The sequence below is a fragment of the Prionailurus viverrinus genome, chromosome B1, assembly GCF_022837055.1.
Source record: "Prionailurus viverrinus isolate Anna chromosome B1, UM_Priviv_1.0, whole genome shotgun sequence".
Lineage (NCBI taxonomy): Eukaryota > Metazoa > Chordata > Mammalia > Carnivora > Felidae > Prionailurus > Prionailurus viverrinus.
Genome location: NC_062564.1, coordinates 168,787,988 through 168,806,511, shown reverse-complemented (window position 1 = coordinate 168,806,511; position 18,524 = coordinate 168,787,988). Strand labels below are relative to the sequence as shown.

Here is an 18,524-nt window from a genome sequence, read left to right as displayed (position 1 = left end):
GACTATGTGAAGAGGATTTAAAGCAAATTCTCTGAGGTGGCAAGGAATTTTGCAGTTTGTGGTTTAGAAAGTGAGCCAGGTGGTAGTCATTTTGAATTAGAGAAAAGTTGAAGGAGATGGAACGAAGTCAGTGGCATAGGCAGAGGCCAGATCATAGAGGACATGGTAAGGAGTCTAGATGGTATTAAACTTGAAGTGGAATGCCACTGAAGGATTTTAGGCAATGGGATGATATGATCTGTTTTTGCAGAAATTGTTTAGGAGGATGTTGTGGCAGTAACACAGGCATGAGGCACAGGTGGCTTGGACTAGGACAGCAGTGGGCACGGGAGAAACTGATAGAAGATTCTTGGCAGCTGAGGGAAGGATGAATTGGAGGGGCCAAGGGTGAAGCAGGCATGTAAGTAAGTTCATTCTGGGGAAATGATAAGCTGTTCTAAGTGGATAAGGTCCCAAGGAGCTAGGACTGAACAGGTTGAAAAGATGTGGAAAGATTTGTTAGGGTTCAACTTCTACTGAAAAGGAGGGGAAAGAGAGGGACAATTGTTGAAGATGATTTCTGACATCAGAATTCTGACAGCTTCCTCGTACTAATGTATTAATGTCATAGGAAAAGGCCAAATTGTTATATAGTAGCCAAATTTAGATCATCATGCTTTCTATTCCTTCTTTCAAAGTTCTTTGTGTGAGAACGCAAGTTCCCTCCTGTAACAGCAAGGACTCAGAGTGTATTATTTTTTCTGACATACAAATTCACTGACAAGTTTACCAAAGATAACATTTTCAATTTTAGTCCATTTAAATTTTAAACTTATTTTGTGATTTTGTGCTTTTCAAGTTAGTTTTCCTTCATGAAAAACCAGCTTGATTAAATGAACTGCAGAAATACATAGACCAAAAATGGCATATAAAAATGAAATTAATCTAAGCCTCAAGTGAACTATAAGCCATGAAACATAAACCAAATGACTTCATTCTCCTGGTAACTGCATTAATGAACCATTAATACATATGCCAGAATACTTTGAAGCTACTCTTATAAATGTAACATTGTATGTGCATAAAATATGCATTTAAATTTTTTTCCATTAATGAATCATCTAATATATAGAGTATTTGTATATATACATATCTCCAATACAGAGAGAGAAAGCTTATTTTATTTTTTATTTATTTTTTAATGTTTATTTATTTTTGAGAGAGAGAGGGAGAGAGAGAGAGAGACAGAGAATCCAAAATGAGCTCTGTGTTGACAGCAGAGAGCCCAATATGGGGCTTGAACTCACAAACTGTGAGATTATGACCTAAGCCAAAGTCATATGCTTAACCGACTGAGCCATCCAGATGCCCAGAGAGAACATTTAAATCAATATTATAAATAGTCACAGTTTCATCAGTTAATTATTTTAATTCAACTACTTAAGTAATTATTTCTGGGTTCTGAGTGATCAAAAAAATGGGATAATATGAAAAAAGTTCTTACCTGATGCAAAGAGCACTATGTTCTGCTTGCAATTATTTTCCTTTCCTTTCCTCTTTTCCCATTCTCTCTCCCTCCATCCTTCCCTCCCTTTCCTCTCTTCTCTCTCTAAACTCTCTCCTAAGGTGATCTTATCCACTTCCTTGGCCCTATACATCATCTCTGTATAGACAGTTCCTGAAGTCATACACAGCGCTCACCTTTCTTCACAGCCCCAGACCATTTGTTATCTCATAGCCATAACCGATTTTAGCCAAACTCGTTTTTAAAAATCTCTACACTCCCCAACTGAATACTCTCTCCTCCATTCCAAGAAATGGAATTGCAAACCATTTACTCACTTAACTCTGAAATCATCTAATTCTTCAATGAATGCTACAGATTCTACCTCTAAAATATATCTTCCACTAACCAATTCTCTCCATCTCCACTATCACTATAGGTTAAGCCACCATGTTCTCCCACTTAGACTTCTGTTTGTAATTACTTGAAAAAGTGATGGAGCACCTGGATGGCTCAGTAGGTTGAATGTCGGACTTTGGCTCAGGTCATGATCTCACAGTTTGTGAGTTGGAGCCTGATGTCAGATTCTGTGCGGACAGATCTGGAAGACAGATCTGTGCTCAGATCCTGGAGGCTGCTTCGGATTTTGTGACTCCTTTTCTCTCTACCCCTTCCCTGCTCCTGCTCTCTCTCCCAAAAATAAATAAACATTAAAAAAAAAACACAAAAAAGTGAGATGTCCCTTTTAAAATATCACATTGTAGATTGTAAATAAGTTTACATCATAAAGACTATTGAAATTGTACCTTTAATGGCATAGTGACTTGCCAAAATCGGGGGGGGGGGGGTAGGGGGGGTGGAGGGGTCTCTTTGGTTGTTTCTGACTGCAATTAACAGTGGGAATAAGGAGAATTTTCATCCATAATTTCTTATTCTGTTTCTGGTGATCTGTCAGGTGTTAAAGAGATTGTGAGATGATCAACAGTTTTACCTGAAACAATTCACCCTGTATCTGACAATTAGGCAAACATATATGTGTTAAATTAGAAGATAAATACTTGGATGGATAACAATCACTACTTTTAAATTTGCATACTTAGAGCCCAGGATTTCTAATGGTGTGTATCAGTTTAAGAATCACATAAGATTATGACATCCTTACTGTGATCCTTTGGTATAAAAACAGAGGCTCAGAAAGCTACATGACTCTTGCAAACTCACACACCTAGTATGTGACAGAACCTAGCTTGGACCACCAATTCTCACATCCAGCCCTGTTTTCCTTCATTTCTCAAACTGTTTCTCCCAAAAGACTGTCTGTGGCTGTCCAAAATACTGTTGTTAGGAACGTACCTTTTTGGAAACACTAAATGATATTTATGTGCAGCCTTCAAAAAATATTGGCAGAACAGAGCTGCCACTGAATGACTTCGAGAAAAACGTATCATCATTTTCTACCCCTGCAGACAAAGAAATGGATTGTTTGTTACCAGTGTTTATCAAGTAATTACTTAATTTTGGCAGTCTGTATTGCAATTTAGTGTACAATGATTCCATTGTAACCATAAATTACTATTCTTATTAAGGTAGAAATAATATGATACAATCTGTGTTCCATTACTTTCTTTTTAGTTTATTTATTTTGAGGGAGAGCACCTGTGCAGGAGCGAGGGAGTGTGGGGGAGAGGCAGAGAGCAAGAGAAAGAGAGAGAGAGAATCCCAAGCTGGCTCACCAACTATGAGATCATGACCTGAGCCAAAACCAAGAGTCGGGCACTTAATTGACTGAGGCACCCAGCAGACTCCTGTTTTTGTTTTTGTTTTTTTAGTTTATTTCCATTACTCTTTTAAAAACTATATTTTGGTCAGTATTCTCTACATGCTCCTTTTGTTAATACCACCTAAGATCTGTTTCTGATCATGTTCCCATTAAAAACCATGCTGCTTCTATTTTATGTCTGAAACCACAGCCCTGAATATTACATAGTCAAATGAAAATGGGCATAAAATTCTGTTCCAATGCATGAATTTTAAAGAGCTCAATGTGTTCTATGCAAGAAGATAGAACTACAAGGTTTTCCCTCATTAACGTTGTCATAATTTATTGTTGTGTTCCAATTTGGCTATTTCTTGTTAGCTTCCACTTTTGTCTGAGAAAAAATGGAATCGAGCAGAATTATTACTGAACGCATGAGGTTTTTAGTTTGGTAATAATTAAACACTAGCAAAAAGATAATTTGCATCTGAAATTATGAAAGTTGATGTGAGTAGTAGTTGAATTATACATTCTTAGTAACCATATTATTATGAAATCTTTTTAAAATGTAATAACAAAATCCAATTTATATACATTTAGCAGACCAATAAAATTAATTTTTATAGGAAATCTTTCCTACTAATTACGTAAATTCCTCCACAAGGTATCTAACCACATGGATCTTTAGTTCTCTCACCTGAAAAATAAGAATACAATTAGGGACACCTAGGTGGCTCAGTCAGTTGAGCGTTTGACTTCGGCTCAGGTCATGATCTCACAGTTTGTGAGCTCAAGACCCACACTGGGCTCACTGCTGTCAGCAAGGAGCCCGAGTCAAATCCTCTGTCCCCCGTCCCCTTAATCTGCCTCTCTCTCTCTCTCTCTCTCTCTCTCAAAAAAAAAAAATGAATAGAATTTATACCTACCTGTTAAGGACTATTTATTTTATCTTATCAAATTCATTTTATTTTTCCATGTTTTATAATATACCTAAGTTATTAAAATGAATACACATATGTAACACACATTAGTATATATGTGTGAGTATAAATAAATTTGTGTATAAAACATGAGTTAAATTATACAGGCTTTTGTAACAGGAATAATTAACACAATGTGGAGCAAATAGTAAATGCTCAGTAATATTATCTGTTATGATTATGCTTCTAGGTGGAAATAAAGTTGGAGAATAACAGGTAACTATAGTCACTCTCTGTCCAATATTTATAGTAATTCACCACATAAATATTTATTAATGAATTCTTCTTTGCTATTACATAAATCTACATGAAAAAATCCATCTCACTAAAAGAAGGTGATGGGTATCTTATGTACACAAATAGTGATTACACATGAAAGATTACTTCAACTTTTATCTCTTATTTTTTAGAAAGAAATAAAGATTTTAATGACAGACTAAGAATGGACTTTCTTGCCAGTATACCACTTATTATTTTGATTAAACTCACTCAGATACCAATCAGTAATGATGCAAGCATATTTTATCTATATTTCTTTCAGCAATGAAAGGCAAAATCTATCCCATGCTCTGCCATAATTCTACCTTTGCAATTGTAGCATTAAATTTTTTCAAGGTATTCCATCACACTGAGTGGGTAAAAGGAGTTGCAGCAGTTTGAAAAATTGACCAAATATTTTATATATATATATATAAATATATGTATATGCGTGTATGTATATATACATATATATGTATATATACATATATATTTAAATGTAATTCTTAACAGAAATTCTATTTCATAAAACAGTAGCTCCACTTTTTGGCACTAGGATATCACTCATTACCTACAGCTTAAATTTTTAATTTAGTGGACATTTAGTCAAGCATTGCCTTAATATATAGGTGTCCTTTTACAAACAACTCTGTACTTTGAAGTATTTATATTTTCATTCACAAACTTGAGCTAGGCAAGTTAGTGTACTTAATGACAAAACAATATCTTTAATACAATTTTGTTTCTTTTTAAAAAAATATTTTGGGTCTTTGGTTTAAAATGGCACTAGGCTAGAAAGTTGCCCCACAATTTCTAAAGAAGATGCTCATGGGGGTTTAGAAAAAGTGATGTTGGGAATCAGCCTACTGCCAGCATCTGGGTAGAATTTCTATGATAAACTTGATGAGTCTGCAGTGAGAAAAATGACTTCTATCACATTCTTCGCATCACGCAGGACAACAGTCATTCATATGAAAAGAAGGAGGTAGATTCCTGAGATCCTTGGAGTCATCGGCTTTATACATATTAGAAGAAAAAGCAGCCATGCCATTATGGTAAGGATTCTGCTTTTTTTTTTTTCCCCAATGTCTATTTATTTTTGAGAGAGTGAGGAAGGGGGGAGAGAATACATGGAGGGGAGAGGGGGAGAGAATTCCAAGCAGGATCCACACTATCAGTGCAGAGCCTGATGCGGTACCAGATCTCATCAACTGTGAGCCAAAAATCAAGAGTCTGACGCTTAACTGACTGAGCCGCCCCAGGGACCCCAGGATTCTGCTTGAGTGCCAGTGGCAAAATCTGGCCACCTGCTTGTATGCTGATACATACTTAAAGAAGGCTTCTTCTAGTGAGAAGGAGGCTCGGTGTTGGGGAATACCATGAAGAGGAGTTGCAGCAGTAGCACTGGGGTGGAAGTTGTTGATTGTCAAGGTTGATGCATCCTGGAACTACCGTCTCCCCTCTATGCGGCTATTGGTAGTGTCAAAGATAAGAGGTATTTAGTGACAATTTATATTGGGGGAATAGAGCTTTTCATGTCACACAGTACTTTCGCTGAATAATCTGATGATCCAGCCTACTATAAAAATCCAACAGAAACACTACCATTTGTATTTATTCTTATCCAATGAAAAACAAACATTAAGCTTTACCAGTATTTTGTATACAAATCTATACTGTACCCTCCTTCTTTTCCAGGGCTCATCTGCAGTGTTAGTGAGGTTTTGAGGGAAGAGTCGGAGCCCACAGCTTAGAGGGGTTGACAGGAGTGCCCGTTTTCATCCCTTCCCTTTTGCAGGACAGCAACATATTGTGGTTTATAAATGCTCACTAAATAGAGTAATGGACTGGATTTGTGTTTAACTTAAATTTTCCTCATAAGATCACACATGTCTTCAAAGTCAAAGTCAGAGAACAGATTAAATGAGAAGACAACAAATTAGAACAAAACATAAGAGGAGGAAGCTGATACCAAAAAGGAGTTGGGTTATTTAGGAAGCATGTAAAGAAGCCATTTAGTAAAACAGAATAATTTAAATCCTCAATGGAAATGATAGAGTATAAATGATAGTTCAGAAATTTTAATCAGGGCTGTAGAGAATACACTTAAGATATTACCTTCTAATTCAGAAGAAAAGGACAAAGAGATTAAAACGAAAGAGAAAAGAATAGCAAAGAAATGAGCAATTAATAACAGGCAAAAATTTAAAGTATTAATAATTTTAAACTAAAATTAGAATTAACTTTGACCCATCAAATTAACATAGACAAAATTAAGTGAAAACATCTAGTTTTAGTAAATATGAAGGCAATCAGAACTCTCTTAGAGTTTATTTTACTGTACATCGTATTTAAAAATCCATAGCAGGTAATTAGGCATTGAAACACATTATAAAACTTGTATGTTACCTGACTTATCAAATCCAATGGAAAGAATTTATCCTAAGAATGTAATCAGGGACACACATAAAGTAAAATCTCCTACTGGCCTGAATGTCTAAGGGACTAGTTAAATAAATCATGATACACCTCTGCAACTGAACACTTTGTGGTTTGAGGCCCATTAAGGATAACTGCAAATTCTTTGACACTCCTCTTATTAAGAAGTGGGATCTATTTCTGTTCACCTTGGATATGGGCTGGCCTTAGTGACTTGCTTAACCAATAAAATGTGGTAGAAGTGGTGTTCTCAGATTCTCAGAGTTGGGTAATAAAGAAGAAGCTATTCAGCTTCGCTCGGGTCTCTTGCAACACTCGTTCTTGGACCACCTGCTATATAATAAGACCAGCTATCCTGAGGCTGTCATGCTGGAGAGGCTGTGTGAGGACACCACATGGAGAGGTCCTGTAACCAAAAGAAAAAGAGATGTTGGGCATTTTAAGTCTCCAGCTTTTCCAGTCATCCCAGTTGAGGCCACAGTTATCAGGAAACAGAAAGAACTCATCCCTGCCAAGTCCTGCCCAAACTGCAGATAGATAAGCAAAAGGAATGGTTCTTATTTTAAGCCACTACATTTTGGAGTGGTTTGTAATATAGCAATAAATAAGTAGAACATGATTTGGTGTGTGGAATTGGTATAGGGGCAGAAAATTCTCTTCTTCCTTCCAGATGCTTTGGTTGGTCTAATAATTAAATTGACATAAGCCAAAAAAAATAAATTTGTGAAGAATTGATGAGACAAAGAAGTCTGGGCTTAGGGTAGTAAATTAGTGAGGAAGATGGCACCTGGGTGGCTCAGTTGGTTGAGCAGTTGACTCTTGATTTTGGCTCAGGTCAAGATCCAAGAGTCATGGGATCAAGACCTGTGTCAGGCTCCATGCTGAGTGTGGAGCCTGCTTAAGATTCTCTTCGTCTTTCTGCCCCTCCCCCACTCATTGTCTCTAAATAAATAAATAAATAAATAAATAAATAAATAAATAAACTAACATTTCAAAAAAGAAATATACTTTCAAATTCATTTGGCAGAATTGATTTTCAGGACTGACCATTTTACATATATTCCTCAAATCGTGTAATAGCCTTTAGAACTTACATGAGTTCATTTTAGTTAAATACATATATTACAGTGTTATATATGTTTTACATATATGTTCCTATATACATGAAGTTAGAAACAGTAATAGCTCACAGTAATTAGCATAACATAGTGATAAATTAATTGCTTAGGAAATATTAATGACAAACATTTCTATTAAGAAATAGACGTATCATACTCCTTGGCATTTACACAAAGGAATTGAAAAATGTATGTCTATAACAAAGCTACACGTTGTTTATAGCAACTTAACTGCCAAAACTTGGAAGCAACCAACAGGTTCTTCAGTAGGCAAATGGATAAATAAACTGTGATACATCCATACAATGAAATATGCAGCACTAAAGAGAAAGGAGTTATCAAGTCATGAAAAGATATGCAGGAAACTTAAATATATATTACGTGGTGAAAGAAGCTAATCTGGAAAGGTTATATACTCTATAATTCCAACCATATGATATTTAGAAAAAGCAAAACTATGAACACATTAAAGACCAGTGATCTCCAAGTGTTGCAGGACAGTGTTTTTATATGGAAATATCCTGCCAAGCAACTGTTAAAGCTGTGAATTTTAGGCTGTGGATATCATACTATAGTTCTCACAGAATAATAGTGATATTGAGAGATCTTATTGGAAAGGTTGCTTTACAGTTGTTGTAGGAAGCATCTTATATGGTTCTGATTGATACCAGCATCCTGGTGTTCATGTTTTGTATAATACCTTTCCTTGAGTGTAATCTGGACAAGTAGCTTGGTTCTAATCAGTAAAACATGACAATGGTCATGGGGCGTAATGGCCACGATTAAGTTACAAATGATTGTGACTTCTGTCTTGTTGGGAGACTCTATCTATTGTCTGCATGGCTTGCACACTTTGATGATATGAGCTGCATTGTGGGAGAGGCCCAGGAGGCATGTAACTGGGAGGGCTCCAGTAAATAGGTAAGAAGTGAGGATCTCAGTCAACCCAATCTGAATGCTGCCAACAGTCACTGAGTGAGCCTGGTGACAGACCCTTCTCTGGCTGCAACTTCAGATGAGATGCTAGTTCAGATGAGATTCCTAGTTCAAACACCTTCATTGCAGCCTTGTCATAGGCTGTGAAAACAGGGGACCCAAATAAGCCATGTGAGGTTTCTTGACCCAGAAACTATGAGATAATGAATGTGTGTTGCTCTGTAACAATAGATAATAAAAGATCCTTTTCAGTAAAACTGCTTTTATGTAAGTTCTTAAAAAAAACAAAAAAACAACTAATTAAATGAACAAAACTCATCTTCATAAAAATCATGCCAATTTTATGAAACTCTCCTTTTCTAAGAAAGTCATATAATTCATCTGGCAAGGCAAAACAGTATCTACTATAATGTGTCTTCTAGATGTCAGACACTCATGCTATTTCTCCCTAAATCATCTGTTATGATGAAGAAGGGAAATGGGAGATATGAGATTCATCCAACAAAACCTACATGATACCAGAGGACCTACAGCTCACCTTTTTCTAGAGGGAAGGACAGTATCAAATTCCTTCACTAAGATCACCACAGAGTTTTGTGTCAGAGATTTCCCTAGTCACCATTTCCTTCAGACACAGAAGCGTACATACAATAATGTAAGATGGCTTCTTCCCCCATTTGACCTCAGGCAATTTACTTAGCTTCCCTGGATCTCCATTTTTTTATCAATAAAATGAAGTTTTTGGATTATATGATGATGTATAAAAACACCTCCCATAACTACTAAAATATTGCAAATAAGTGCATCTAAAAAGATGCTACATTCTTGATGTGGCCACTCCAGAAGCTTCTGATAAGAGACTATAATCTTTAATGCAAAGTTGTTGGATGTACAGCCTGAATGTGCCAACAATTTATGCTCACACATTTTATTGCAAACTTAAAGCCTCTGCAATCCACAGAGATTCTTTCGAGTAGAGCCTCTAGGCTTTTGTGTTTTCTTGGACACTTGTTTTTTCATATTCCTAGTTCAACTTTAAAAGTATTTATTCCTCACACAAAAAACCATAAAATACCTAGAAATAAATCTAACCAAAGACGTGAAAAATCTATCCAGTGAAAACTATAGAAAGCTTATGAAAGAAATTGAAGAAGACACAAAAAAATGGAAAGAGATTCCATGCTCCTGGATAGGAAGAACAAATATTGTTAAAATGTCAATACTACCCAAAGCAATCTACATATTCAATGCAATCCCTATCAAAATAACACCAGCATTCTTCACAGAGCCAGAACAAATAATCCTAAAATTTGTATGGAACCAGAAAAGACCCCAAACAGCCAAAACAATCTTGAAAAAGAAAACCAAAGCAGGAGGCATCACAACCCCAGACTTCAAGGTATACTACAAAGCTGTAATCATCAAGACAGTATGGTACCGGCACAAGAACAGACACTCAGATCAATGGAACAGAATAGAGAACCCAGAAATGGACCCACAAAGATATGGCTAACTAATCTTTGACCAAGCAGGAAACAATATCCAATGGAATAAAGACAGTCTCTTCAGCAAGTGGTGCTGGGAAAACTGGACAGGAACATGCAGAAGAATGAACCTGGACCACTTTATTACACCATACACAAAAATAAACTCAAAATGGATGAAAGACCTCAATGTAAGACAGGAAGCCATCAACATCCTCGAGGAGAAAGCAGGCAAAAACCTCTTCGATCTTGGCCGCAGCAACTTCTTATTCAACATGTCTCCAGAGGCAAGGGAAACAAAAGCAAAAATGAACTACTGGGACCTCATCAAAATAAAAAGCTTCTGCACAGTGAAGGAAACAATCAGAAAAACTAAAAGGCAACCGACAGAATGGGAGAAGATATTTGCAAATGACATATCAGATAAAGGGTTAGTATCCTAAATCTATAAAGAACTTATCAAACTCGACACCCAAAAAACAAAGAATCCAGTGAAGAAATGGGCAAAAGACATGAATAGACATTTCTCCAAAGAAGACATCCAGATGGCCAACTGACACATAAAAAAATGCTCAACATCACTCACCATCAGTGAGTTACCACCTTACACCTGTCAGAGTGGCTCACATTAACAACTCAGGCAACAACAGATGTTGGTGAGGATGTGAAAAAGAGGATCTCTTTTGCATTGTTAGTGGGGATGCAAGCTCGTGCAGCCACTCTGGAAAACAGTATGGAGGTTCCTCAAAAAACTAAAAATAGAACTACCCTATGACCCAGCAATTGCATTACTAGGCATTTATTGAAAGGATACAGGTGTGCTATTTTGAAGGGACACATGCACCCCCATGTTTATAGCAGAACTATCAACAATAGCCAAAGTATGGAAAGAGCTCAAATGTCCATCGCTGGATGAATGCATAAAGAAGATGTGGTATATATATATATATATATATATACACACACACACACACACACACACACACACACACACACACAATGGAGTATTACTTGGCAATCAAAAAGAATGAAATCTTGCCATTTGCAACTGTGTGGATAGAACTGGAGGTTATTATGCTAAGTGAAATTAGTCAGAGAAAGACAAAAATCATATGACTTCACTCATATGAGAACTTTAAGAGACAAAACAGATGAACATAAGGGAAGGGAAACAAAAATAATATAAAAACAGGGAGGGGGAAAAAACAGAAGAGACACATAAATATGGGGAATAAACTGAGGGTTATGGGAGGGGTTGTTCAAGGGGGGATGGGCTAAATGGGTAAGGGGCACTAAGGAATCTACTCCTGAAATCATTGTTGCACTATATGCTAACTAATTTGGATGTAAATTCAAATATAAATAAATAAATAAAACTAGTAAAAAAAAAAAAGTAATTATTCCTCATATTTGTTACTCTAGAAGTGACAATTCCTTTCCTTCAGAGCAAGAAAGAAATAAAAAAAAGTTCCACAACAGGGGCACCTCGGTGGCTCAGCTCAGTCACTCAAGCATCTGACTCTTTATTACGGCTCAGGTCATGATCTCACAGTTCATGGGACTGAGCATTGAGTTGGGTCATGGGCTGATAGTGTGGAGCCTGCTTGGGGTTCTCTCTCTCCCCTCTCTCTCTGCCCCTCCCTCTCCCTCCCTCTCTCTCTCAAATAAACAAATAAAGATTAAAAAAAAAAATTCCACAACTGCCAAAGAGAAATAAGCACAAAACTGAATGATACTCCCTATGGTAACGCACTTTGAAATAAATGAATATTTATGAGGTGTTTAATGAATCTAAAACTAATGATAAAAGTCAGAGAAATTAGAAGAGGAAAAATAATCAGCACTGTACAAATAATTTACAAAAGAAAATCAGAGAAGCAAAAAATAACATAGGTAAGACGCAGATGCTAAAGTGATTTTCTAAAAGACAAATGAAGTCACAAAAAATTAATTCCCTTAAGGAATAAAAATCTATTTTTCCTTGGCATTCTTGCTCGTAGACGTGCACTCTCCAGGATTGTTTACTAATCCTTTAATACCTATAGAGACATTATTAACACCAATATTCACCATTGTTTCATTTACTGTCAGCACCTAGTTTTTCTTTGGGAGAACACCCTGCTGAGGTTTGAGGGCCACGTGGTTCTGACCAGAATGACAGCTCATTCTCTGGGAGAAACACTGCAATAACCTTCACTTAGCTATTGCTGTACAGTTTGGGTTCTGATACTCTCTTCAACACTTCTAATCTTGGGGCACAGAGCACATGAGTCTTAATTTCAAGGTCATGAGTTCAAGCCACACGTTGAGCATAGTGCTTGTGAAACGGCGGCCTACGTCGGCTGACTCCACCTTGTTCTGTGTCCCTCACCTTGACCACGCCTCCTCCCCTTGAGTAACCTGCTGCTCACCCATTCAAACTTCCCGATCAAAACACGCCTGGCGACCTGCGTAACAGGACTCCGACCCTTCCCCAGCTAATTGGCTGAGGCCACAGCCATTACCTCACCAACTGCCCCTAGGCCCCAATAAAACCTTTTTGCTTTTGAAACTCGCTCTCTCTCCCTGGCATCTCACCGATGTGTCGGTGCAGGTAGGGGATTGAGCTCGTGCTAGCTCAAATAAAGGCTCTTTGCTTTTGCATCGGACTCGGCTCCCTGGTGGTCTTTGGAGATCACGAATTCTGGGCATAACACTTGCACTTCCAACCTTATGCCTCCCCATATTTTAGGAGGATAAAAATTACACATTAACATCCATAATAAATTACTTATTTAGGAATTTAACTTTTTATAACAAAATCGATTAAAATGTTTAATTCAGTATTTTCTTTAAGTAAAATACAAATGTTCACTGATATAGCTTTTGGAAAAAGACATAGCTTTCATAGTTTTACTAGTGAAGATCTGTGCTCCCAAATATATGATATTCCAAAGAGTACAGCCATTGTTGAGCATTCCCTTGTAGTTATGAAAGCTACATGCCTGAAGGACACAGCAGCCAGGCTATTCATGTGTGACATAATTTGGTGCATGAGTACTATATCATTCCAGTAGGTCAAGACATTAGGCTAGGTTATCAAACAGGTTTTTGTATACCCAAACAATAAATATAGGAATCCAAAGACAAGTCATTTCAGTTATTTCTAAATCCCTGAATCAGTAAGTTTCATGGAGGAATTTGTGAACCAGAAGCTTTGCTTTTAAGGTGTTTTTTTTTTCCTCTTATAAGTTTATTTATTTTGGGAGAGAGAGTGCAAGCAGGGGAGGGAGGGCAGAGAGAGAGCAAGAAAGAATCCCAAGCAAGCTCTGTACTGTCAACATGGAGTGGTACGTGGGACTCAAACCCATGAGCTCTGAGACCATGACTTGAGCAGAAATCAAGACTTGGATGCTTAACCGACTGAGCCACCCAGGCGCCCCACTCCCAACTTTTTTTTTTAAATCATAAAGACTAATACACCATGAAGTAGTTGAATTGTAAAGGCAGTCACAAGAGTCTCACTGGGGCAAAACAAAACAAAATGGTGCCTCTTCCCTTGTATTCTTATTTAATCTTCTAAACCAATAGATGATATCTGTGATGAATGAAAACCACAGGCCAGTTGATACATTTCAAGTGTGAAATAGGAAAATCTTTTTTTTTTTTTTTTTTTTTTACTTTGGTGTTCTAAAAGTTGCCTTTTTCATATTCAATTCTCTTTTCAAGGCAGGCCAATTTTATCTTTTAGTCAAATTTATTTCTTCTCCCTCCCTACCCTACCACTGCCCTAATAAGCCATCATCATTTATCTCTCAAACCTATCTTCTAACCCGCCTTCCAGCAGCTGTCAGATTGACCTATATGAAACACTATCTAGCCATGTTACTCCCCTTGCCTAAAACCTTTCCAAACCAGCAGTGGCTGTAACCACCTACAACATGAAGGCCACACTCCTCCTTCCATGGTCTGGCTTCTGATTTCTTTTCAAGCTTCATCTCTTTTTGAATTCTAAACTTCTGCAACCTAGAAGTGCTAGAAGTTTCCTACATGTATCATGCCTTTCCTCACATAGGATCTGGAATGCCAACCTCCACTTTGAATTATCAGCCTAGCTAAGATCGGAACACCAACTTAGGTGGCATAATTTTGTGGCCGATGGAATGATTTTGAAATCTGTCAGAGTAGTGTTTGAATGTCCCCTTGTTACATACTATGTATGTGGATTCAAACAAACTATTTAACCTGCTAAAGCCTCAGTTTCCCCATCTCTAATATAGGGGATATAATACTGATTATAGAGTTGTATTGAAGATTAATTGAGAGAGTATTTATAAAATTTTTAGAGGAATATGTGGCACATACTAAGTCCTTATAGTGTGTATAAATTCACTTTCACATGAAGACTCTTCTGAGACCTCCACTCCCTGACTATGAAAGGTGCCTCCCTTCCATTCTCCTGCAACAACCAATCCACATTTCTATCATAGCAATTACAATATTGTAATACAATTATCTTTCATATAATGACTTTCTTCCCTTGATGGTGAATCCTTTCAGTACCATAACCACATGTATTTCATTTTTGCAACCCTGAATTAATACTGTGCTTTTGGATACTTACCGGAATTTCTAAAAAAAATGTAAATGCGCACCTCACATACTATTCCATGACTGTGAACTATTTCTCTCATTTAACAAAAGAGTATCCTAGTGTGTCAAGTTATTTTCTCAACTAGTTTATTTACTACCCTCTGACTTCAAAAACTCCCACAGTGTTTGTCATCATCTTTTTATGTATGGTTTGCAAAATTCTAGCCCTGAACTTTTTTCCCAAGCACCTGTTAGATACTGAATATCTAAGTGTCACATTCTAGTAAACATCAATTCATTTTCCAATATACCAAAGCTAGAAAATGTGAAGTCATCCTGGACTCCTACCTCTTTCTACATCAAATTAACCCTGTTAATTCTGTCTCCAAAATACCCACCAATTACTCTTTCATCCCTGTTCTCTGCCAGTGACTCATTCAGGCCTTTAGCTTGTCTCACTTAGACTATAAAAATCGGAGCCTCCCCTCTCTCTGTCTCCATTTCTCTCTCATCACTTCATTTGCTTTCCTCTTCAGTCTACTTACACACCATTGTTACAATAGGCTTCTGAAAACAAAAACCTGATGTGTTATTTCCTTGCATACAGTACAATAGCTTCTGGGCAGGAAAATGGTGAAATGCTAACTAGCAAGACCTTTTTCAAAGTTCTTCACCAACTTGACTGAAATTGTTTTTTCCACACATAACTCCTGCCACTTTTCTCCCTTTTTCCTCAAATAACTTCTATTTTGTAATATGAAAGTATTTATAAAGCCCTAATTCGAAAATACATGAAACTCTAAAAATTATCACAGATTTTAAAAACTGACTTAAAAAATGAATTCTAAGCTGTAGTTTTCACTGGAGACACACGGTGGCACCATTTTAGCTGCCTAACAGTATTGGAGGTCCTTTGTTAACATCCCCTAAATACGCTTTTAAAGTTGTGCATGTGCTTGTGAGGACTGCTGTGATGTCATCCTAAACATTATTAACAGTATGCTAGGGTTAAAATGCTTCACAGTAACTTTGAAGCAAATTTAGAGGTGCTAGAATTATTTACGTATTAGGATTTTATTTATTATTCCCTTTATTATGGGCTAAATTGCCCCTCCCCCACCTCCAAATTCATATGTTGATGTTCTAACCCCAGTACACCTCAGAATGTGACTCTATTTGAGGATAAGATCTTTAAAGAGGTAATTTAGAATGAGGTTTTTAGGGCTGGTCCAAATCTAAAATGACTGGTGTGCTTATAAGAGGAGATAAGGACACAAAGAGGTACAGAGGGAAGGCCATGCAGAAACAGGGAGAAGACAATCACCTATTATCCAAGGAGAGAGGAGGCCTCAGGAGAAACCATCCCTGCTGACACACCTTGATCTCTGACTTCTAGACTCCAGAGCTATGAGAAAATGCATTTCTATTGTTTAAGCCAACCAGTCCATGGTACTTTGTTATTGCAGCCCTAGCACACTGAGAAGCCCTTTAAACATGTTTTAAAATACATGTATACAATATACATAAATACAATAGTTGTGGATTGATGTAACCAATCCAATGTAACCAAATGATGTAATACTAAGGATGTAATCTCCCTATTATATATTCATGGGGGAGAGGATTCTTGATTTTTGTCAGATTTTAATTATGTGAGTTCTTCAGAAGTCCTTGCCTCAAAATGCCACTGTCCCAAGTCTTGCCCATTTCCCTCTACCGACCATGAATTCAATAGTTCATATGTTTTTACTTATTTTCCCTTGCTCAACAGACTTTAATGGAATGGTTAAGGGTGCAGACTCTGGAGTTAGACTGTTTGGGGTCACAGCCCACTTCATCACTAACTGTGTAACTGTGGGAAGTTTCTTAAAAAGCCACATTTTTCTCAGATGTCTGTAAAAAATAGTCACAAGAATACCTGCATTCCAGGGCCCTGTAAGGCTTAAACAAGTTGATAAAAACAAAGTTGTGTAGAGTAGTACTGGGAACATAGTGGGTACAATTATGTTGTCCACAATCCCTCTGCTTGGTTAAACTATAGTAAAACTTTTTATCCTTCCAGGCTCAGAGGATAATATACCTCCACTTTGAAACTTTATTGACTCAACCTTCCCTTTCTCCCCAGATTAAAAACTAAATAAACTTGTGCTGTCAAAGATATTGCAGAGGGATGAGCTCTGGTTTCAAATACAGATTTTTCCATTTACCTATTATGTGATTTCAGACAGTTTGCTTAATTTCTTCGAGTTCCCATATCAAGTCCAGTACCTGACACAACAAATGCTCACTGAGTATTTTTCTAATGAATACACATCCGTGGGTTTAGGAATGTAGCATCAACCCCATAAGATATTGCAGTGTTCCCAGAATGTGGGACTAATGGAGGTACCAAGATGACTTTAGGTGAGACAGACATGGCATCCAGAACACTGAATCATACAGAGAAAATTCTTCCAATTTTATTTCAATACTGCTAATTAAGTCAAGGAGAAAAATCTTTGTTTAGTGCTATGTTTCTAAATTCTTCTGTAATGCCTGCTAATCCATGTTTTCAATCAAGAGAGATTCAGAGCCTTTCATAGGTAAGATGTTAGCATTGAATCACATTTTTAAAAAAATTAATTACACTTATTTTTACTGTTTTAATTTATGACAGGTCATTCTGCTTTTTCTATTTATAGTAATGATACAAATTTTTCTTTTAAAATAAATTATCAAAGGTAATTTGATTTAAAGAAAAATATTAAGTATATAAAAGGAGTATAAAGATATGGTGAAATCGATGAGAATAATATTCAAATTACTGCTGTTTGGGCAACACTGATTTCTGTAAAGTACCATGAATTATCATGTTCATTGTACTTCAAGGTACCTGTAAAGTTTATTCTCTAACAAAGGTGACAGTAGTAATTAGTGTTGTAACAAGTACTGTTTTGGTTAATTAATAGGAGTCCAAGAACAAACTAGAACCAATACAACGGTGAACTCAACACAGCTGCTGTTACCATTCCTCTGTATCGAACACTAGATAGTCCAAAAAAGCTCAAAGGTGATAGTGGGGGACAGACACTGGTCTCATTATCTCTTATCATTACCACCCACCTTACTTAGCCAGAGCTCTGCCCTCTGCAAGGTCAGTATTTGTTGACATCGTAACTTGAAGATGATGGAGACTTCTGGGAGTTCAGTGTGTAACTTTTTTTCACCTTCTCTCCTGTCCCAAACTTTCCCAGGATACATTATTGCAATCAATTTTACCACCCGTTTCCTTACAGGTGCACTAAAATATTAGCAATATCACTAACAACACGGGGACTCTATTTCGACTTTCAGACTTTCAAAAACAGTTGCAATATTATTTGCCATTTGATAGGAAGCTAAATGTCAACGCTGTTTCGAGCTCCAGACTGACACTGCTGGAGAGCGCTTCCCCTCACGTGACTCCCTTACAGCCCCGCGCGGAGGCACGCCGGCGTCACGACGTCGGGAGACGTGCAG

At 37.1% G+C, this 18,524-nt stretch overlaps 1 protein-coding gene across 2 annotated transcripts in view; it reads right to left on the bottom strand.

The window, feature by feature from the left end:
- The window catches only part of YIPF7 (Yip1 domain family member 7), a 46,546-nt gene extending 28,097 nt beyond the window's left edge, over window positions 1-18,449 (bottom strand). For both annotated transcript variants that reach the window (XM_047855036.1, XM_047855037.1), the window contains exons 1-4: window positions 18,129-18,449; window positions 7,105-7,322; window positions 5,807-5,947; window positions 2,837-2,943 (exon numbers count right to left, since the gene is read on the bottom strand). In XM_047855036.1, coding sequence (XP_047710992.1) covers window positions 2,837-2,934 — 98 coding nt within the window. In that variant the 5' untranslated portion in view covers window positions 2,935-2,943; window positions 5,807-5,947; window positions 7,105-7,322; window positions 18,129-18,449. The remainder of the gene's footprint in view (window positions 1-2,836; window positions 2,944-5,806; window positions 5,948-7,104; window positions 7,323-18,128) is intronic.
- Window positions 18,450-18,524: the final 75 nt, after the last annotated feature.